Genomic DNA, 22969 nt, shown 5'->3' on the forward strand with positions numbered 1-22969 from the left:
TTTGTCACCTTAAGAATCTTCTATAGCATTTCTTGTAGTGCATGTTGGCTGGTGACTCATTCTTTCACTGTTGTTCAGAGTGTGTTTACTTCTCTTTCTTTTTTTTTTTTTTTTTGAGACAGAGTCTCGCTCTATTGCCCGGGCTGGAGTGCAGTGGCGCGATCTCAGATCACTGCAAGCTCCACCTCCCAGGTTCACGCCATTCTCCTGCCTCAGCCTGCCGAGTAGCTGGGACTACAGGCACCAGCCACTGCGCCCGGCTAATTTTTTGTGTATTTTTAGTAGAGAGATGGGGTTTCACCATGGTCTCAATCTCCTGACCTCATGATCCGCTGGCCTCAGACTCCCAAAGTGCTGGGGTTACAGGCGTGAGCCACTGCGACCGGCCCTTCTCTTTCATTTTTGAAGGACATTTTCATTGGATGTGGAATTGGGTGGACAGGCTTTTCTTTCAGCACCTGAGAGATGTAATTCCATTGTCTCCTGGAATCTATTATTTCTCTTGACTTGTCAAAATTTGATAAATCAGTCCCCTTTTTCTCATGTGTAGTTTATCTACAGACATTTTCAAGATTTTCTGTTTATCTTTTTTAAAAAATTATTTTACTATGATGTATCTAGGCATAGTTTTCGGTATTTTTCTTTCTGCTTATGTTTGTTGAACTTCCTAGATCTGTACAATTATATTTTCACCAAATTTTGGGAAATTTTTGGCCACAATGTTTCAAATATTTTTCTTTCTATTTTTTTTTTTTTGAGATGGAGTCTTGCTCTGTCACCCAGGCTGGAGTGCAGCGGCGCGATCTCGGCTCACTGCAAGCTCCGCCTCCCGGGTTCACGCCATTCTCCTGCCTCAGCCTCTCCGAGTAGCTGGGACTACAGGCGCCCGCCACCATGCCCGGCTAATTTTTTGTATTTTTAGTAGAGACGGGGTTTCATCGTGGTCTCGATCTCCTGACCTCGTGATCTGCCTGCCTAGGCCTCCCAAAGTGCTGGGATTACAAGTCTGAGCCACCGCGCCTGGCCTTTTTCTTTCTATTTTTGTTTTTGTGTTTTTTTTTGAGACACAGTCTTATTTTGTCACCCCAGCTGGAGTGCAGTGGCATGGTCTTGGTTCACTGCAACCTCTGTCTCCCGGGTTCAAGTGATTCTCTTGCCTCAGCCTCCTGAGCAGCTGGGATTACAGGTGTATGCCACCATGCCCGGTTAATTTTTGTATTTTTAGTAGAGATGGGGTTTTGCCATCTTGGCCAGGCTGGTCTTGAACTCCTGACCTCAGGTAATCCACCCACCTCGGCCTCCCAAAGTGCTGGGATTACAGGCATGGGTCACCACACCTGGCTGATTTTTCAAATATTTTTCTACACCGTTTTCTACCTCCTCTCTTTTTGGGACTCTAAGTATATCTGTGTTCATATGTTTGATATTTCTCCATAGATTCTTTACTCAATTCAAAAGAACTTTCTCAATTTCTTTTTCTTCTCTGTTTTTCAGATTAGATGATTTCTGTTGATCTTTTTTTTTTAATTCACTAATCTTTTCTTTTACTGTTTCCAATCTGCTGTTAAGCCGATTTTAAAGACTTAATTATTATATTTTTTCATTCTGGAATTTACTTTGGTTCTTTCTATTTTTCTGCTGATATTATCTTTTAAGATCTTAAATATATTTAAAACAGTTTTAAAAAGATCTTTTCTGTTAATTCCAACATCTGAGACATATTGGGATAGATTTCTACTGATTGAATTTTTCTTGACTGTGGGTCAAGAGATATGCTGTTTCTTTGCATGCATGTCTAGTAAGTTTTGATTGCATATGGTGCACTTGATGTACCATATGCAATCAAGGTACGTACATTTTACATACCCTTGATTTTCTTATTTTTTTGGCTGAGTGTTGAGTTTTGTTTTAGCAGGCAATTACCTAGCTGGACTCAAACCCCAAATTTTTTCTCCCTTGTCAGGGCGTTAGCTGAAATCTCTACTCAGTTTTTCAGCCTCCTGTTTGGGTTCCTTGGAGTCTCCTACACACATACACAGTTCAGAGGTCTGCAGGAATGTGTGTAAAGAGTTTACACACGGATTTAGAGGCTCCCATATCTGTGGCTACCGTCTTTCTGAAATTTCACCCCTCATAATCCAGCCATATTGGCAGTTCCAAATTCTGTCCTTTAACTCTTCAAGCAATTAAAATTGTGGTTTTAGCTTCAGTTCTAGCTTCTTTCTACCACAAGGTCTGGGGAGTATCCTCAACTGAAAAACCATATATAGTTCCCTTCTTTAAAGGATTCCCTTCTTGTTTCTGCATGCTTCTAGACACTCTCCAGTGCCTTCAGATAGACATTATTTACACTTTTTGCAATATATAATTTTGATCTGCAGGAGATCTAGTTTGATGCTAGCTACCCTACCATTACCAAAAGTGGAACTCCATTTGACTATTTTTTTCCTTAATCTGATCTTTTTTTTTTTGAGACAGAGTCTCGCAGTGTGACCTGGACTGGAGTGCAATGGCGCAATCTCAGCTCACTGCAAGTTCAAGTGATTCTCCTGCGTCAGCCTCCTGAGTAGCTGGGAGTACAGGTGCCTGCCACCACACTCAGCTAATTTTTTTTTGTATTTTCAGTAGAGACGGGGTTTCACTGTGTTGGCCAGGCTGGTCTCGAACTCCTGACCTCGTGATCCACCCATCTCTGCCTCCCAAAGTGTTGGGATTACAGGCATGAGCCACCGTGCCTGGCTGATAATCTGATCTTCTAATCATTGGCATGTGTGAAGCAGAGAATGAGAAGGAGGGCTTACCTAGAACGTCAGGTGTTTACACAGAAATAATTTAGATAATTTAGTCACAATTCTTGGATGATTAGCTCATGGTACGTTAAGGACAATGTTTTTCAGTAAAATAATTTATTGTAGTTCTTAAGGGAAATGTAGTAATAGGGAAAAATAAATGATATTTCAAGGTTAATTGCTATTTCATATCACCATAGTAAGAAAATTGATATGTGGAGTTTAAATAATAAAATAACCAATTAGGCTGGGTGCAGTGGCTCACATCTGTAATCCCAACAGTTTGGGAGGCCAAGGCGGATGGATTACCCGAGGTCGGGAGTTCAAGACCAGCCTGGCCAATAGGGTGAAACCCCGTTTCTACTAAGAATACAAAAATTAGCCAGGTGTGTTGCTGCTGCCTGTAATCCCAGCTAATTGAGAGACTGAGACAGGAGAATCACTTGAACATGGGAGGCAGAGGTTGCAGGGAGCCAAGACCACGCTATTGCACTCCAGTCCGGGCAACAGAGCAAGACTATCTCAAAAACATAAAATAAAATAAAATAAAATAAAATAAAATAAAATAAAATAACCAATTAAAAATAAAAAATAACAAAAGGTTTTATATAAATTACAAATAATTACGGCAGAGACTACATTGTATGCTTTGTTTTATACATCATATAATGGACTTTTTAGAGTATCTGTACATGCTACGTATAGGAAGAAATAGTTCTGAAGATTCTTCAGGTGACAAAGAAAATAATAACAGATGGTAACTTGGATCAACAAGAATGAATGAGGGCCACCTGAAATAGAAAATATGTGGATAAATGTAAGTGACTTTTTTCTTCTCTTAATTTATTTAGAGGACATATGAAGAGTTAAAGTAAAAAGTAAAGTACATATGAAAAGAAATAGTTTATTTTTAGTAAATACTTTTAGATTAGCTATAAAAACAGTAAATGACTATCATGTATTTCAATGTATTTTTTCATAACAATAACTGGCCTCTCTTATAAATTTACCACATCAAATGTATAACTGATATGTCTGATATAACAGATTGCACTCTTCCATTTGAATCTGCTTTATGGAAGAGAAGACATATATACTTGAACCAAAGGGAATTCTCATTGGATAAATCTCAAATTGGATAAATCTGTGAAAACCATCCAATTAAAAGGGCATTGAGGCTGCTTGAACATATTCTATAAATTGCAAACTCAGGTTTAAAACAGCTTTAAGTAATTCTTGATAAACTGCCTTTTTATTAAATAAAACGATTTAGTTCTTTCTTCAAAGAAAGCAAAAATACACCTGAAACCTTTAGCTTCAGGCCACTCCAAAAGCTCCATTCCTCATTGGTTGCATAACTTCCTTTTAAAGCAATTAAAATCGTGTCCAGTAAAAGCATGCATAGTTGCCCTCTTTACTATTTTTATATTCTTCTGAATAGATCAGTTACGGTTCAGAACAAGTGTCATTTGAGAACTTGATTAACAATGACAGCATTGACTAGATTAAACAATAAAGAAAGATCTAAGTACTAGTACTCTCTTATTGAAATAAAAAGAAGGAAGTATATTTGCCAGTCACAGGTCTAAGTATCTTTCAGACCTATTAAACTTCCTGAAAGTGTTTCCTAAGGACAACTCAGGAATCAATATAAAGTAGCAGAGTGGCTGCTGGCTGCTTTGTTTGCCTTCCAGAAACACTGTAGAAAATAAATATTTAATGGTAGACAAACCAACATGCTGAGTGTAAGACATAATAATGGCTTAGGACAGTAGACTGAAGTATTTTGTTACTTTGAGAGATCAAGTGAATTACAATTATTCTAATGATAAAACCTTTTAACTCTTTGCTTTATGATTATTGTCCTTGAACCTCATCACATGCATTTAGATACTAGACTCATAATTATCCACTCTGGATCCATGAGCCTAAGGTTGAATTTCACTTTCTTTTTTCTGGTTTATCGTTTTTACGTGGAGTACAAAATAGAAGACATGTCAACAGTGTAATATGTTTTTTAAAGATCATTCGCCTTGGTTTCTGTACCATAGATAAGGAATAGTCAGATCAGGCATCAGCTAAGAAGTCTGGGAACAGATGACCTAACGAAGGTTTGGAATCAATTTCATTGAGAAAATTTCCTCCTTTAAAAGCAGTGAATTTCTTAGTTCACTTCCTGAGAAATGCAATGGATGCAAAGGAATTCTTTTATTCCCTCAGGGTTTTAACCTTTTTCTGTGCTTGATTTTCTAGAAACTTTAGGATTACTGGAGCCCAGCGGTTGTGTCTGTACAAATTATCGAGTAAGGGAATCAAGATGGACATGACTCTATGTGTGTAGAGGGGGAGGGAGGTGGCTATGAAAAGTCTCTCTTTTTAAATAACAGAACATATTTACTACATTATTATTTCTTTTCAAAATATTTTTTAGAGCAGTTTTAGGATCACAGCAAGATTGAGAGGAAGATACAGAGGTTTCCAATATATCCCTCCCCTCATATATACATAACCTCCCCCGTTAGCAACATGTCTTCATTATTACATCTATCTCACTGAACAAAATTCTTTTTTCAATATGCATCTATTTTCTCTTTCAAATTCTTTATTCAATAATTCATTGTTTTGATTTCCTGGAATCCTCTTGAGATTTTCAGTTTTTTCCCTTTTTTTCACACTAGAGAAATGAATGGAGACGTAGACATGCGATGTAAGGACCAGAATTTGGAAGTCATTTAAAGCAACTAGCAAATAGAAATCATCTAAGCTATTAAGACTGATGCTGTCATATATATATTCATATATGTGACATATATATGACATATATATCATATATATGCATATATTCATATATATTTATATATATATTCTTATATATGAATATATATTACAAACCAGTAAAAAAAATACATATATATACATATATATATAGATATATGACATACCTGGAAAAAGAAATATAAATGTCTAGGTCTTACTCAGTAGCCCAGACTAGAGTACAGTGGTGTGATCATGGCTCACTGCAGCCTCAACCTCAGTCGATCCTCCTGCCTCAGCCTCCCAAGTAGCTGGGACTATAGGCTTGTGCCACCACACCTGGCTATTTTTTTTTGTATTTTTTGTAGAGACAGAGTTTCACCATGTTGCCCAGGCTGGTCTGGAACTACTGGACTCAAGCAATTCACTTGCCTTGGCCTCCCAAAGTGCTGGGATTACAGGTGTGAGCCACTGCACCCGGCTTACATTTATATATGTCTATCTAATTGTATAAAGTGATCATGTGTTCAAGTTATTTACTTCATCTTGTTTCACATAAACATATCTATGTGTTACATCCTCCATTTACTTGTCATTTTAATTTGTATATGGTAATACACCATGGTTTACTTAAACATTTTAATACTATTGGGCATTTGAACTGAAGCTAATTTTCCCCGCTACAGGTAAGGTAGGCTGCAGTGAAAATTGCTTTATAAGTTCATTTTCCTTTCTCAGGGGAAGGGATGGGTAATAGGTCAAAGAGCATGTTATAGATTACCCTCCAGAAATATGTAACCATTTTACATTTCTACCATTAACATACAAAATATACACCTGCCTTCCTCCCAAAGACTTGTCCAGGTTGGGTTTTACGAGTTAAAAAATGTCTTCCAGGCCGGGCGCGGTGGCTCAAGCCTGTAATCCTAGCACTTTCAGAGGCTGAGGCGGGTGGATCACCTGACATCAGGAGTTTGAGACCAGTCTGGACAACATGGTGAAACCCCGTCTCTACTAAAAATACAAAAACAGGCCTGGTGTGGGGGCAGGTGCCTGTAATCCCAGCTACTCGGGAGGCTGAGGCAGGAGAATTGCTTGAACCTGGGAGGCAGACGTTGCAGTGAGCCAAGATCGCATCATTGCACTCCAGCCTGGGTGACAGAGCAAGACTCCGTCTCAAAAAAAATAATAAAAAATAAAAAATAAAAAATGTCTTCCAGTTTAATGCATCTGTAAGGGAGTCTTCATGTAAGTTTAATTAACCTTTATGTTGATTTTTTAATAAAACTGTGATTTTTAAAAACACAATGATGTAGTCTAAATATTCTTAACTGCAAACTGTCCATTCATCAAGTGGAAAGTGGTTATTGACTTACTAATCATTTATTTTTTCATATATTTTGGGAGAAAGCTATTATCAGGTTATATTTATAATATATTCTATACTAGAAAGTTTTCTTTATAGCATTTTTATTTTACATTTTGTTGCATGAAAGTTAAAAAATTTAAATATGTTCAATTAATCCCCCCGGCTTCTGTTAACGACCTTTGTTTTCTGCAGTGATTAGAAATGAATGTTCTCCAGGTTGGGCAACATAGTGAGACTGTGTCTCCACAAACAATTAAAAAATTAGCCAGGCATAGTGATGCATGCCTGTAGTCACAGCTATGTGGGAGGCTGAGATGGGAGGATTGCTTGACCCTGGGAGATTGAGGGTGCAGTGAGCCATGATCACACCACTGCAATCCAACCTGGGCAACAGAGCGAGACACTGTCACAAAAAAGAAAATAAAAATGCATGTTCTTTTTCCCATATGAGATAGATAAACTACTCTTCCGTTTTTAAAAAAGTGCTTTTACTTTTTGATACAGCTGGAATTTATTATACTGTTTGTTTCCGTGTATTTATGTATCTAACATGATTTTTTTTCCAGCCTGTTAGCCAACTATTTGGAAGACAATTTATTATGTGGTTTTCCCCTGCCCTATAGGTTGGATTCTTTTTTCAGACTGTGATAACTCAAGACCATATGATTTTGATCATTGTTGCAGTGTGTTCAGTTTTCCAAGTTTGCTGAGTTCACCCTTATTAACAATGAAAATGTTTTGATAATGTCATCCATTTATTTTTCACTATCAGTTCTCACAAGAATTTATAACTGCAATAAATTTATATATTAAACATTTTTAATTGATGTCTTATTTAATCTCTCTAAAAAAGAATGTAGCGTAGTTATTTAGGTATGTTTAGCTTTTTTTATTATAATTTAATCAACTTATTTTTCTTCAACTTTTAAGTTCTGAATACCTGTGCAGGATGTGCAGGTTTGTTATATAAGCACACGTGTGCCACGGTAGTTTGCTACACAGACCTGCCCAGATCAATCCATCTCCTAGGTATTAAGCCAGGCATCCATTAGCTATTCTTCCTGACATTCTCCCTCCCACCATCCCACCTTCTACGAGAGGCCCCAGTGTGTGTTGTTCCTGTCTATGTGTCTATGTGTTCTCATGGTTCAGCTCCCTCTTATAAGGGAGAACATGCGGTGACTGGCTTTCTGTTCCTGTGTTAGTTTGCTGAGGATAATGGCTTCCACCTCCATTCATGTCCCTGCAAAGGACATGATCTCATTCCTTTTTATGGCTGCATAGTACTCCATGGTGTATATATACATTTTCTTTATCCAGTCTATTGTTGATAGGTGTCCAGGTTGATTCTATGTCTTTGCTATCATTAATAGTGCCACAATGAATATACACGTATCTTTTTATTTATTTTTACACATGCATGTATCTTTGTAAGAGAATAATTTCTATTCCTTTGAGTATGTACCCAATAATGGGATTGCTGAATCAAGTGGTATTTCTGCCTTTAATTCTTTGAGGAATCACCACACTGTCTTCCACAACGGTTGAACTAATTTACACTCCCACCAACAGTGTAAAAGTGTTCCTATTTCTCCACATGCTCTCCAGCATCTATTGTTTTTTGACTTTTTAATAATAGCCATTCTGACTGTTGTGAGATGGTATCTCATTGTGGTTGTGATTTGCATTTCTCTAATAATCAGTGTGTTGAGCTGTTTTTTATGTTTGTTGGCTGCATATGTCTTCTGAGAAGTGTCTGTTCATGTCCTTTGCCCACTTTTTAAGGTGATTGTTCATTTTTTTCTTGTAAATTGTTTAAATTCCTTGTAGACTCTGGATATTAGACCTTCGTCAGATGAACAGATTGCAAAATTTTTCTCCCGTTCCATAGGTTGTCTGTTCACTCTGATGACAGTTTCTTTTGCTGTGTAGAAGCGCTTTAGTTTAATTATATACCATTTGTCAATTTTTGCTTTTGTTGCAATTGCTTTTGGCATCTTTGTCAGGAAATCTTTGTCTGTCCCTTCAATCAATATTTTTAAAAAACACATCTGTTTCAAGTTAATTTTATTGCTAGGTATTGAATTTATTATTGATATGGTAAATTCTGTATTCTAGTGGTGTGTAAGTATTTTTTTGTTTGATTCTGCTGACATTTTAAGTATGCAACCATGTAATATGTAAAACACATTTAAATCTTTCTACATTCTCTGTTTAATGATAGCGGTGGCAGGGGTACCCTCTGTATGTTTCTGTTTTTTAAGTAAATTGGCTCAAGTGTTTCTGACTTGTGTTTCTTCATTGCATTTGTTTTCTTTTTCTTTTTCTTTTTTTTTTTGACGGAGTCTTGCTCACTCAACAGGCTAGAGTGCAGTGGTGTGATCTTGGCTCACAGCAATCTCTGCCTCCCGGGTTCAAGCGATTCCCCTGCCACAGCCTCTTGAGTAGCTGGGGCTACAGGTGTGCACCACCATGCCCGGCTAATTTTTTGTATTTTAGTAGAGATGGGTTTTCACCATGTTGGCCAGGATGGTCTCGATTTCCTGACCTCATAATCTGCTGCCTTAGCCTCCTGAAGTGTTAGGATTACAGGTGTGAGCCACTGCACCTGGCCAAGAGATTTTTTTAACAACAGATTATACAATTAATTCTGGTTCTTTTCATTAAAAATTTTCTTTATTTTAAAAGTTATATATTATTTTTGAACTATACATCTGGGGTTGAAACACAAAAGTAAATCAAATGCAGAACTCCAAAGAGCAGAGTTATAAGAAGGCAGTATGTTTGGTGGTTCAGAGGTCAGACTGACCTGGATTTCAATCCTAATCCTGTTATTTATTAGCTTCGTGACACTGGGCATATTTATAACTAGACTGGGTTTCAACTTCATGACTTATAAAATGAATATAATAATATCTACCTGCTGGGCACCATGGCACATGACTATAGTCCCAGCTACTGAGGAGGCCAAGGTGGGAGGATCACATGAGTCCAGGTGTTTGAGGTCAGCAGCAGCCTTGGAAACATAGCAAGACCTGTCTCTTAGAAAAAGAAGAAGAATGCAATAATAATATCTACCTAATAGAGATGTTATGAATATTTACACAATTAATATATGTAAAGTGTAAAATGTCTAAAATCGTGCATGGTACACAATCAAGGTTGGTATTATTTTTATAATCATAATTAATCTTAATATCTCATAATTTTAATCAAGAAATCTTTGAATCCATGATACATATTGATGTGGTTAGGCTTTGCATCCCCACCTAAATCTCATCTTGAATTCTCATCCCCAGGTGTTAAGGGAAGAACCTGGTGGGAGGTGATTGGATCATGGAGGCGTTTTCCTCCATGCTAATCTCATGGTAGTGAGTGAGCTCTCATGAGATATGATGGCATTTCCCCTGGTTGCACTTACTTTTCTCTTGCCTGCTGCCATGTAAGACATGCCTGCCGCCATGTAAGACATGCCTGCTTCCCCTTCCACCATGATTGTAGGTTTCCTGAGGCCTCTGCAGCCATGCAGAACTGTGAGTCAATTAAACCTCTTTCCTTTATAAATTACCTAGTCTCAGGCAGTATCTTTACAGTAGTTTTGACAAACACTAAAGGACTTCACAAGGTTCATTAGTGCTGACTCAGGTGCCTCTACTCTGTTGCACTTTAACTGATTCCTATTCCATCAGGGAGATTAAGCTTCTTACAATTCCATGTTGAATGAGCATAGGACTTAGGAAGACCTGAAGATTCTACTTCAGAAGATTGGGGTGATTATTAGATTAAATCAAATCAAATAATATATGTGGAAGCTACTAGCAAAATATCTGGCACATAGATCTCAAATAAAAGCTGGTTGCCTTCTGCTCTTTTTTCCTCTCTATGGCAACCTTTTAGCATCCGCAGGGACTTCTGGCAACCTATTCGAGCATTTCATTCTTGGTGCTGTTGAGGAGTACTCACCATACATAGCCAGCGGCTACCAAGATCTATTTGTGTTAGGACTCAAAACACACCCCCAAAATAAAGGCCTCTGAAACAGTCTTAGAAGCAAAACTTCTTTTTCTAATTTTCTCCTGTCTTCTTGTCTAAGACTAAGACTTGTCTAAGACTAAGGTCCCATTCTCCTTTAGGCTTGCCATAGAAACTAGAATCCCTCTTCCCCAAAGCGGGTCATACAAATGAGAACCTCTTTGCCCCAAAGCCAGCCATAAAAACCTAAAAATATTACTCTAATTTTCCCTGCACCTTTCTGCGTAAAACCTGGTCATAAAAAAATTATCTGAGCTACCTTAATTATAGGCCGTACGATCCCCATGCCAAAGAGGGTCGTACCCTACGTGCAAAAGAAAAAAAAACATACTCAGAGAGATGGGCTGATGCAGTCTGGCTGTGTCCTCACCCATATCTCACCTTGAATTGTAATAATCCCCACGTGTCAAGGGTGGGGCCAGGTTGAGATAATTGAATGATGGGGGCAGTTCCCCTATATTGTTTTTGTGGTGGTGAATAAAACTCACGAGATCTGATGGTTTTATAAATGGGAGTCCCCCTGCACAATCTCTCTTGCCTGCTGCCATGTAAGACATGCCTTTGCTTCTCTTTTGCCTTCTGCCATGATTGTGAGGCCTCCCCAGCCATGTGAAATCGTAAGTCCATTAATCATCTTTCTTTACAAATTTCCCAGTCTCAGTTATGTTTTTATTAGCAGCATGAGAACAGACTAATACACAGGCCTTACTATCCAAGCTTACTGTCTAATCAGGCCTTCCTGTGTTTCCCTACTTTGTCTATTAACATTAGAAAGTACCCTTTTTGTCCAGTTATATTTCTTCATGGCTGTCCGTACTTTATTAAACCTAAACATAAAAATAATTTCCAGGCTGGGTTCGAGGACTCATGCCTATAATCCCAGCACTTCGGGAGGCTGAGGTGGGGGAATCCTTTGAGCCCAAGAATTTGAGATCAGCCTGGGCAACATAGCTAGACCCTGTCGCTACTAAAAATAAAATAATTAGCAGGTTGTTCATTCCTGTGGTCCCAGCTAGTTGGGAGGCTGAGGTGGGAAAATCCCTTGAGTCCAGGAGGTCAAGGCTGCAGTGAGTTGTGATTGCACCACTGCACTCCAGCCTGGGTGACAGAGAGACCCTGTCTCAAAAAAAACAAACAAAAAAAGATAATTTTCTCTGTATCTTTGGGTCTTTATTCTAAAGGCTCTCATGTACTTGTTAATAAAATTTATATACCTTTATTCCAATTAATCTGTCTTTTATGAGTTGATTTTTAAGCAAATCTTCAGAGGACAAAGGGGGTATTTTCCTTGTACCCTACAATGGGCACCTGTATCTGGTGATCATCATTTTTTAAACTTAAAATTCTGCTGCAAATATAGACAAAGGACAAAAGATAAAATAAAAAACCTATGGACAACATCTATAACAAAATTAGGTGATGAAGTATGTCCACGAACCCTACAGCATAAGGAATTGAGGAAAGCCACAGACAGATACAAGGGCTAGGTGGTATCAGCAACTGTATAATAGAAAGTGGAGGGAAGTCATGAGACACTGATAAATCTGATACTCTCAAAACAGCAAGCAGGCAATTGCTGGAAAGCTTGGAGGTTCCACTTGGGAACAGCAGCTGAAACTGGAAAAAGTTTTGCATACTCCAAAGTCAGGGGAATGCAAAGTGTCTGAGGGGCACAATGAATGTTCAAAACTAACCACCTAAATTTCCACTCCTGGACAAGCACTGCACAGAGAAGAAACTTCGTGGAAAAGAATGCTCATCGTATGGAACTGGGACGACAGAGACCAAGGAAAGACGGAGTCCAGATGAAAGCAACGAAAGAAAACAGTCTGACCATCTCAGAAAATAAGCCGCGATTACCGGGTGTGGTGGCTCACGCCTGTAATCCCAGCACTTTGGGAGGCTGAGGTGGGTGGATCACAAGGTCAAGGAGATCAAGACCATCCTAGCTAACACAGGTGAAACCCTGTTTCTACTAAAAATACAAAAAATTAGCTGGGTGTGGTGGCGGGTGCAAAAAATTAGCCAGGCGTGGTGGCGGGCACCTGTAGTCCCAGCTACTCAGGAGGCTGAGGCAGAATGGCGTGAACCTGGGAGGCAGAGCTTGCAGTGAGCCAAGATCACACCACTGCATTCCAGCCTGGGTGACAGCGAGATCCGTCAAAAAAAAAAAAAAAGTAAGCCCCGATAGTTTTAAACACTACACAAACACAACAAAAAAAGAGAGTGATCAAGTTGTGAAATTGGAAATGCTTTCCCAAATCCTACCTCCTCCTGAAAGTTTAAGAAGATTATTTCATATTTTTTTAAGTGAGCAAAAAACTACCAAGATTAAATCTCACACAAAATTACTGTCAGGAAAGAAGAGAAGAAACTGAAAAACATCCCTACAGACAATGCCAAAGATGCTAAAAAGACGTACCTACAGAACAGGTGCAAACCATTACTTATTATTTCAACGTATGCTAGAAGACATTAAAGAAATCATCCAAGATATGAAAAAACAAGAAAAATGAGATTTGGGAAATATCAGAAATGAGGTAATAGATATACTTAGGAAAAAGACATAGAAACAATAGTCAAAAACAGACACTAGGCCAAGGAAAAAGACGTAGAAACATAGTCAAAAACAGAGACTAGGCTGAGGAAAAAGATGTAGAAACACTAGTCAAAACTAGAGACTAGGCTGGGTGCAGTGGCTCATGCCTGTAATCCCAGCAGTTTGACAGGCTGAGGCGGGAGGATCCTTTGAACCCAGTAGTTCAAGAACCCAATAGTTCAAGACCAGCCTGAGCAACAAGTGAGACCCCATCTCTTAAAAAAACAAACAAACAAACAAACAAACAAAAAAACTAAACTGAAAGCAATGGAAGAATAAATACAGAGAATACCTTAAGAAGAGAAGATGAAAGAGAAAAAAATTTTTTTTAATTGAAGGAAAGTAATAAAAAGGGCTTGAGAGAAAGAAACAAACTTAGAGACAGGCAAAACAGATATACAAAAATATGTTTAACAAAAGTTTCTCAAGAAGAAAAACCAAACCAAATTAACAATATATGTATTTGCAGCTACATGGTGAAAGGTTATACTACATACCTGGAAAAACGGACCCAGGACTAGTAACACCAAAACATATTATAATGAAATTACTAGTTAAAAAAATATTTTTCAAGACAGTGTCTCTCTCTGACCCCCAGGCTGAAGTGCAGTGGTGTGATCCCAGCTCACTGCAGCCTTGACCTCCTGAGCTCAAGTGATCGTCCCACCAAAATTACACATTTTAAAGGGGAAAAAAATTATTTTGGGCATCCAGACAAAAAAAAATCCACTTATAAAGGAAAAAAAAATCAGATTTGCCATCAATTTTTTTAACAGCAATGATTTAGATAGAAGAAAAATGGAGTAATATATTTAAGATATTTAATGAAACAAAATATGAGTCAGTAGTTTTCCAAATAAAGGCAGCATACAAAATGTAATCACTGTGCAAAAATTCAGGGAATATTGTTTCCACGAACACTTCTTGAGGCATCTACTTGACAAAAAACTTTCGTAAGACAACCATATGTGGTGTATCACATTTATTGACCTGTGTATGTTAAACCATCCCTGCGTTCCTGGTATGAAACCAACTCGATGATGGTGTATTATCTTTTTGATATGCTATTGTATTTGGTTAGCTAGTATTTTGTTGAGAATCCTTTTGTTGAGGATTTTTGCATCTATCTTCATCAGGGATATTGGTCTGTAGTTTTCTTTTTTTGTTATGTCATTTCCTGCGTTTGGTATTAGGGTAATACTGGCTTTACAGAATGATTTAGGGAGGATTTTCTCTTTCTCTATCTTTTGGGATAGTTTCCATAATGTTGGTACCAGTTCTTCTTTGAACGTCTGATAGAATTCAGCTGTGAATCCATCTGGTCCTAGATTATTTTTTCTTGGCAATTTTTCTTATTACTGTTTCAGCCTCACTACTTGTTATTGTTCTGTTCAGTTTCTGATTTATTTTTATTTCTGGTTTAATATAGGAGGGTTGTATATTTCCGGGAATTTATCCATCTCCTCTAGGTTTTCTAGTTTGTCCACATAAAGGTGTTCATAGTAACCTTGAATAATCTTTTGTCTTGGAAGACAAAATGGGGTGCAGGAGGGATGGTTTTGGCCTAAACTGTTTCAGCTCAGATCATCAGGCATTAGTTAGATTTTCATAAGGACCATGTAACCTACATCCCTTGTATGTGCAGTTCACAATAGGGTTCACCCCCCTATGAGAACCTAATGCTACCGTTGATCTGACTAGAGGTGGAGATCAGGTGGTAATGCTTGCTTGATGCCGCTCACCTCCTGCTGTGTGGCCGGGTGCCTGACAGGCCAAAGACCAGTGGCAGTCTGCAGTCCCGGGGTTGGGGACCTCTGATCTAAAGAACTAATTCTATAAAAGAGAAACTGAGATCAAGTTAGGTCAAATCAATGAAAACCTATCTAGATGTCAAAGCTAAGTCTTCTAAATCCAATTTGTGTCCTCAGTTCTGGAGGGATAATGATATTTTTGTGTTTTAGTCTCTAAGATTTGCAGATAATCAGTTGGCAAATTAGTGAAGATTCACCATAATTTTGTAGGTACTTGATATGGTTTGGCTCTGTGTCCCCACACAATTCCGTCTTGAATTGTCATCCCCACGTGTTGAGGGGGGGGATGGTGGGAGGTGATTGGGTCATGGGGGCGGTTTCCCCCATGCTGTTCTCATGATAGTGAGGGAGTTCTCACAAGATCTGGTAGCATAAAAATGGCAGTTTCCCCTGCCCTCTCTGTCTCTTCTGCTGCCTTGTAAAGAAGGTACTTGCTTCTCCTTTGCCTTCTGCCATAACTGTAAGTTTCCTGAGGCCTCCCAAGCCATGCAGAACTCTGAGTCAATTAAACCTCTTTCCTTTATAAATTACCCAGCCTCAGGCAGTTCTTTATAGCAGTGTGAAAATGGACTAATACAGTCCTCAAAAAGAGATCAGAAGTATACTTAGCCAAAATAGATCAATCTTTGGTAGTGTTAAGTGTCCATCCTGGATTTCTCAGTGTTCTAGATGCCTGAAAGTAAGATTGTCTTATTTTTAGGTAACCAATCAGGCATTAATTTATAATGTTGGCACACTGCAATGTGGTTTAGGCATAGTTAGTCTGTGCTCACTATACAGAGAAAATAACGAGGCTAATATTTTCAGTGGCCCTTTCCTGAATTGCCGGCCCATGTTTAGAAGCATGATTATATTTTGAGGAATGCTTATGTGACATCATGAGGGCTAACGCCTGTTGTTCATTTAGTTTATGGTTCTCTTCCTACATTATTATGATTTGCAAACATTTGTTAGAACATGGAATGCTTTGGCCTGCTTGACTGCATCCCACTTGCAAATGGGGAGGATTTCAGAGTCAATCATGAATCAGGAACTATGAATCAAGGCCAAAAATTGCAAAAGGAATGAACTGGGGATCAGTTAGTACATCAGGCCTGGATGTGGCCTGGTGTCAGCACAGAAAGACTAAGCCCACGTGGCTTCTTGACTCTTTGCACTCTTTTTAGGTGATCACTGGGCCCAATCAACAGGGCCCAAGGGGGAACAGAGCAAACTGGAAGGCTGCTGGCAGTGGAAGCACTCTTAGGGCTTTTATTTGGTCAAGAGAACAAGGCCAGGGGCATAATTTAAAAGCAAATTCAAAAGGTCTAAGTAAAAAAAAAAAAAAAAGTTAAGTAGACTGTGGTAGTCTCAAAGGTATGAAGCCTCAAAGCCACAAACTTGTTATTAATATTTGTCATGAAGCAGTAAATACTTTGAAATTGAAAATATATCCCCTTTTTAAGGAAAGACTCAATCTGACTGGAGTAAAGTCTGACCAAGCCCAAATGTCACACAGTTATGAATCACTGTCCAGAGTGGATTATGCAGACGAGTAGTTTCTTTAGGCATGACATTTTAAGCAAAGTAAACATTTTCGAAGTGGTTGCATAACAAACTGGTGGTACCATATTTTTCTTAATTTCTTCCTAATATGAGGAGGCCCACGGCAGAATTACAGGACAACTTGTTTGTGTGTGAACTAAAATAATTTTGGCATCATGTTATAAGAACTGTTCCTTCTAGAGAGTCTATAAATGGAATAGGACTGTTGAAGATGCCTTCCATGGTACAGGGAGATCGAAGAGTTTTTCAAACTCTCGCAGGTCATTTTGATGAGAAGAAGCTATATTTCTTCATTTTTTCTACTGCTTTGAACTTGCAACAAAAAACTCCTTTCTTGAGATACTTAAAAATCTTCAGATTTTGCCATAAGAACCTTCTTTTTTTTTTTTTTTTTGAGATGGAGTCTCACTCTGTTGCCCAGGCTGGAGTGCAGTGGCGCAATTTCGGCTCACTGCAAGCTCCACCTCCCAGTTTCAGGCCATTCTCCTCCCTCAGCCTCCCTAGTGGCTGGGACTACAGGTGCCCTCCACCATACCCGGCTAATTTTTTGCATTTTTAGTAGAGATGAGGTTTCACCAAGTTAGCCAGGATAGTCTTGATCTCCTGACCTCATGATCCGCCTGCCTCAGCCTCCCAAAGTGCTGGGATGACAAGGTGTGAGCCACCATGCCTGGCCGGCATGAGAACATTTCTATTCTGTTAGTCACCTTCTGGAACATTAAGAAGACAGTCCAGGGCCAGGCGCAGTGGCTCATGCCTGTAATCCCAGCGCTTTGGAAGGCCGAGGTGGGCAGATAACTTGAGCTAAGAAGTTGGACACCAGCCTGAGCAACATGGTGAAATCCCATCTCTATAAAAAAAATACAAAAAGTAGCTGGGCATGGTGGCACATGACTGCATTCCCTGCTACTTTGGAGGATCAACTGAGCCCAGGATGTCGAGGCTGCAGTTGAGCCATCATGGTACCTCTGCACTCCAGCTTGGATGACAGAGTGAGATCATGTCTCAAAAATAAGAAAATAAAAAAGGAGGCCAGGTGCGGTGGCTCACACCTGTAATCCCAGCACTTTGGGAGGCTGAGGCAGGTGCATCATGAGGTCAGGAGTTTGAGACCAGCCTGGCCAACACAGTGAAACCCCTTCTCTACTAAAAATACAAAAATTAGCTGGGCGTGGTGGCGGGCGCTTGTAATCTCAGCTACTTGGGAGGCTGAGGCAGGAGAATCGCTTGAACCTGGGAGGGAGAGGTTGCAGTGACCCGAGATTGTGCCACTGCACTCTGGCCTAGGCGACAGAGCTAGACAACATCTCAAAAAAAAAAAAAAAAAAAAGGAAAGAAAGGAAAGAAAAGAAAATAAACAAGAGGAGAGTCCAGTTGGGTCTTCAAATCCACTGAGAAAAAAAATAGATAATCCAGAACCCGGGAGTTACTGGTAAATAAATCAGGACCATTCACTGCTCTCACGTTTTCACTTTCTTGTTATGCAGCCATTGCTATAGCTGGTCAGTTTGGGTATCTTACCATGCACGTCTCACCATCTTTGGATACAAGAATTAAAAGTCATAGGCCAGGCTCGGCGGCTCACTCCTGTAATCCCAGCACTTTGGGAGGCCGAGGCGGGTGGATTACCTGAGGTTGGGAGTTCAAGACCAGCCTGACCAACATGGGGAAACCCCATCTCTCCTAAAAATACAAAACAGCTGAGCACGGTGGTACATGCCTGTAGTCCCAGTTATTTGGGAGGCTGAGGCAGGAGAATTGCTTGAACCTGGGAGGTGGAGGTTGTGGTGAGCTGAGATCGCACCATTGCTTTCCAGTCTGGGCAACAAGAGCAAAACTCCGTCTCAAAAAAAAAAAAAAAAAGAATCATATGACTATGTGTAATATACATATTCTCTTCACAAAAACAAAGAAAAGGTCATCGACAGTATCACAAAATTCCAGCATTCTGGGACTTTGCCAGAGATTACCACAACTTCTGACAATGCTCCAGCACCTGTCTAATGAGTGCTCACTAGAAAATTTCTGGAATGTTGTATAAAGCAACTGTGTTTACCTCTGCGGCAAGGGATTTGTGGAGATGTTCATGTTTTACCATGAGCATATTTGACTTTCAGAAGTATATCGGAAGAAGCTGCCGTCTTTCCACACTTCTATTTACAGGCAATCCTTGATCTCATTGTGCTGTTATAAGACCGGTCCCTGTCTGGGTGAGTAACCTCCTCAAGTTGAGTTTTAGTACGATACTTTTGCTTTTTTGGCCAGGCACAGTGGCTCACGCCTGTAATCCCAGCACTTTGGGAGGCCAAGTCTGGAGAATTGCTTGAGCCCAGGAGTTCAAGACCAGGAAGGGCAACACAGTGAGACCCCGTCTCTATTAAAAAAAAAAGAAGAAGAAAAAAACTTCTAGTTTTATTCACAGTCACTAGGAAAAATAGCCACATGAAGTTCCTTATGGTATTCTAATAGTATATTGTCATTTTCCATTTTGTAGTCTTGAATTGAAAATGAGTGACAAAAATTTTTCTTAAAATTCAGAGCTAGAAAAAGTTTTTCTTCCTTTGAGAAACCATCAGCCTCTTTTGAAAATGACAATTATGTAAGCGCTTGGGGTACCTGGGGCTCAGGAAGCTCAGTGTTTTAATTTGTTCCTCAATAGTACGTTTACTGTTACCTGTATGCTTTTCCGGGAATCCCATTTTATACTAAAAATACTTACACTTTGAAATATTTATTTTTAAAATATACTGTTCCTGTCTTTTAAAGATGTTCAACTCCTTTCTCAATGAGATGGTGGCATAAGGAAACATAAATTTAAAAAAAGGGACCCGGATTGTGAACAAAGGCAATGACTCCATGGAGTTCCCCTTGAGAATTAAGGCCTGGAATACTTCTTTCATTTCTTATTGAATGCAACTTTGGGAAAGTTAGCTGGAAGCCCTACCCAAAGGAGATGTCACTGCTAATCAAATTGTAAGGAATTTGCTAATTCATCGTTTTCACCACACTCATGTAAGAGTTTTATGTACCAAAGTTTTCTTTTTTAGACAAACTAGAGAAGAAACAGGGTCAAAATCATCTATTGAACATTTTTTTTTTTTTGAGACGGCGTTACGCTCTTGTTGCCCAGGTTGGAGTGCAATGGCGAGATCTCGGCTCACCGCAACCTCCGCCTCCCAGGTTCAAGAGATTCTCCTGCCTCAGCCTCCCTAGTAGCTGGGATTACAGGTATGTGCTACCATGCCCCGTTAATTTTTGTATTTTTAGTAGAGACAGGGTTTCTCCATGTTGGTCAGGCTGCCCTCGAACTCCCAACCTCGGGTGATCCACCCACCTCGGCCTCCCTAAGTGTTGGAATTACAGGCGTAAGCCACCATGCCTAGCCAATCATTTATTTTATCTATAAGTGAAATTTATTCACAGAGAAACTTTAGTCATTCCTGATGGCAAAACTTCATGTGGTAAAACATTTTAAAATATTAGAATGGGTTCTGTTATTTATATGGCTCAAAATCCAAAAAAAGTACAAAATTGTATTCAGTAACAAATGTCTCTTCCAATGCTGCCCTTTAACTATCCAACTCCCATCTCAAGACGCAACCAATATTATCTGCTTCTGGTATATCTCTCCAGGTATTTTATGGGTTTTTGTTTGGTTTTCTTTTGACATAGGGTCTTGCTCTGTCACCAGGTTGCAATGCAGTGGCACAATCATGGGTCACGGTGGCCTCGACCTCTTGGACTCAAGCCATCCTCCCACCTCAGCCTCCAGAGTAGCTGGGACTACAAGCGCATGCCACCATGCCCAGCTAATTTTTGTATTTTTTATAGAGACAGGGTCTTAAGTTGCCCAGGCCAGTCTCAAACTCTTAGGCTCAAGTGATTCTCCCCCTTAGACTTCCCAAAGAGCTGGGATTAAAGGTGCAAGCCACCATGCCTGGTGGCTTATGCTTATTTTATGCTTATACAAACATATCTATATATGTATCCATACAAGTTTGTATCATTTCCTCCATTTTAGTAGAAATTGTAGCATACTATTAGGTAACTGTTTTGTGTTAATAAATGCACATGATATATATTGAAGATCATCTCATAAAAGTACAAAGAGCTTTCTCATTCTTTTTAAAAGCTTTCATAGGATTTCATTTTATGCCTGTATCATGATTTACCAGTCCTTTACTAAAAAGTATTTGTATTTAAAAAATATCTTATTATAAACAATGCTGAAATAAACAAGGTTGTAGATACATACCATTTCTGCTGTGTGTTGTAAGATAATCTCCTTTTTTTTTGAGACAGAGTTGGGCTGTGTTGCCCAGGCTGGAGTGCAGTGTCACAATCTCAGCTCACTGCAAACTTCGCTTCCCAGGTTCAAGGGATTCTCCTGCCTCAGCCTCCCAAGTAGCTGGGATTACAGGCGCCTGCTATCACGCCTGGCTAATTTTTGTATTTTTAGTTGAGACAGGGTTTCACCATATTGGCCAGGCTGGTCTCGAACTCCTGACCTCAAGTGATCTGCCTGCCTCGGCCTCCCAAAGTGCTGGGATTGCAGGCATGAGTCACCATGCCACCACGCAGGGCCAAGAGAAACTCTTATATGTATATTTGCAATATTGTTAGGTATCCTGACCTTCCCCCTATGGAGGTCATTATAATTTACATTTACATTTTCATTGTGACTGTTTGTCTATACTTTTAACAACACTGTGATTATCAAAGTTTCTAATCTTTGACAATCTGATAGGTGGAAAAATGGTTTCTCAATATAGTTTCAATTTGCATTTTCTCATGGAGGAAAAAACATTGAGCCAACTTTTTATTTTTTTATTTTTTAGGATAAAGAGCCACAAAGTTATGTGAGTTATTATTTTATCCTTAGTATTGCTCCTAGAGTCTGTAGCAGGTCAGCATCAGAGTTCAGAGATCAGGAACATGGCAACATGCCCAGAACCAAGATGAAAAAAGAAGCCAGTAAGACCCCATTTCGTGAATATTTGCCTTGAGGAGTCCCTGAAGATGTCCCTAGAAGTTAACTTCTGTTTTTATGTGGAGACAATTAGAAGCTAAGTTTCAGATTCCCCAATGCCTGCATAAGTAGCTCTAATTACTTAGTATAGTATTTTTCCCCCTTCAAACCATCTGATACAAAAATGAAGTAAAACAGGTTCTATATTTATAGATATAACTAAGTCACACAATAGGATTGTGGGGTTTAGACCAAATCATCTAGGTCACATCAGGGTTATAAAGATTAAATGATATGTTTAACACAAGAACTATTCTGCTTAGGCATAGAGGCTTGTTGCTAATTAGCATAATTGCCTCGTGACTTGCAGAAACTATGTCAGCGTTTTGTTTTGTGTGCTTTTTCATAGGGAGAATCATCTGGTGGTGTTACATACTATATCTATTTAAAATTAATCACATGCCTTTCCTAACAACACGGCTCATGCTAGTTGCATCTATCTTTACAACAGGGATTTTCTGAAGCAAATGAGAGGTGTCATTATGTAATGGAATTAAAAAAGAAGATTAGGAGTTAGGCTGGCTGGGTTTGCACTTGCCCTCACTGGCTGTGTAACCTTGCGCTAGTCAGTTGACCTTTCTGAGCTTCCATTCCTTATTTGAATAATGGAGATAATCTGACCTATATACCCCTGGGTTTTGTAGTCAGGAAATAATGGATCACTGTACATGTGAAAAGTCTTTACAACTATCAATGGCAAGACATCTGTCAGTTATTCTAATATTCATGGTATAGAAAACTGTGAAATACAGCATCCTTACGTCTCTTCTCCAAAAGAGTTCACTTCTCTTTAAAAGCTTTTAGCAAACAACAATCCATGTAATTAAAAAGGAAATATTAAAATTTTGTTCTCAGGTTGTCTGACATTTCATAGTTCAGTAATGTGACATCTCTTAAAGACAGAATAGCATCTTCGGACAAGTTTTCTATTAAAAATATGCTTTATAGAAGAAAATATTTTACGGACCTAAAAGACAGCTGTGGATGAAATTTGCTCAGTTTAGCAAAGAGCAATGACTGTGTTTGTGTTTAGAGAAAAGT

The 22969-nt window shown here is 39.1% G+C and overlaps 1 protein-coding gene across 1 annotated transcript in view; it reads right to left on the reverse strand.

The window, feature by feature from the left end:
- Positions 1-3611: 3611 nt before the first annotated feature.
- Positions 3612-22969, reverse strand: part of LOC131384059 (nascent polypeptide-associated complex subunit alpha, muscle-specific form-like) — a 35549-nt gene continuing 16191 nt past the window's right edge. Inside the window, exons 4-5 of the mRNA XM_058442816.1 lie at positions 15286-15376; positions 3612-5463 (exon numbers count right to left, since the gene is read on the reverse strand). Of these exons, the coding sequence (XP_058298799.1) occupies positions 5440-5463; positions 15286-15376 (115 nt within the window). The 3' untranslated portion in view covers positions 3612-5439. The remainder of the gene's footprint in view (positions 5464-15285; positions 15377-22969) is intronic.

Source organism: Hylobates moloch, unplaced genomic scaffold (genome assembly GCF_009828535.3).
Source record: "Hylobates moloch isolate HMO894 unplaced genomic scaffold, HMol_V3 SCAFFOLD_8, whole genome shotgun sequence".
Taxonomy (NCBI): Eukaryota; Metazoa; Chordata; class Mammalia; order Primates; family Hylobatidae; genus Hylobates; species Hylobates moloch.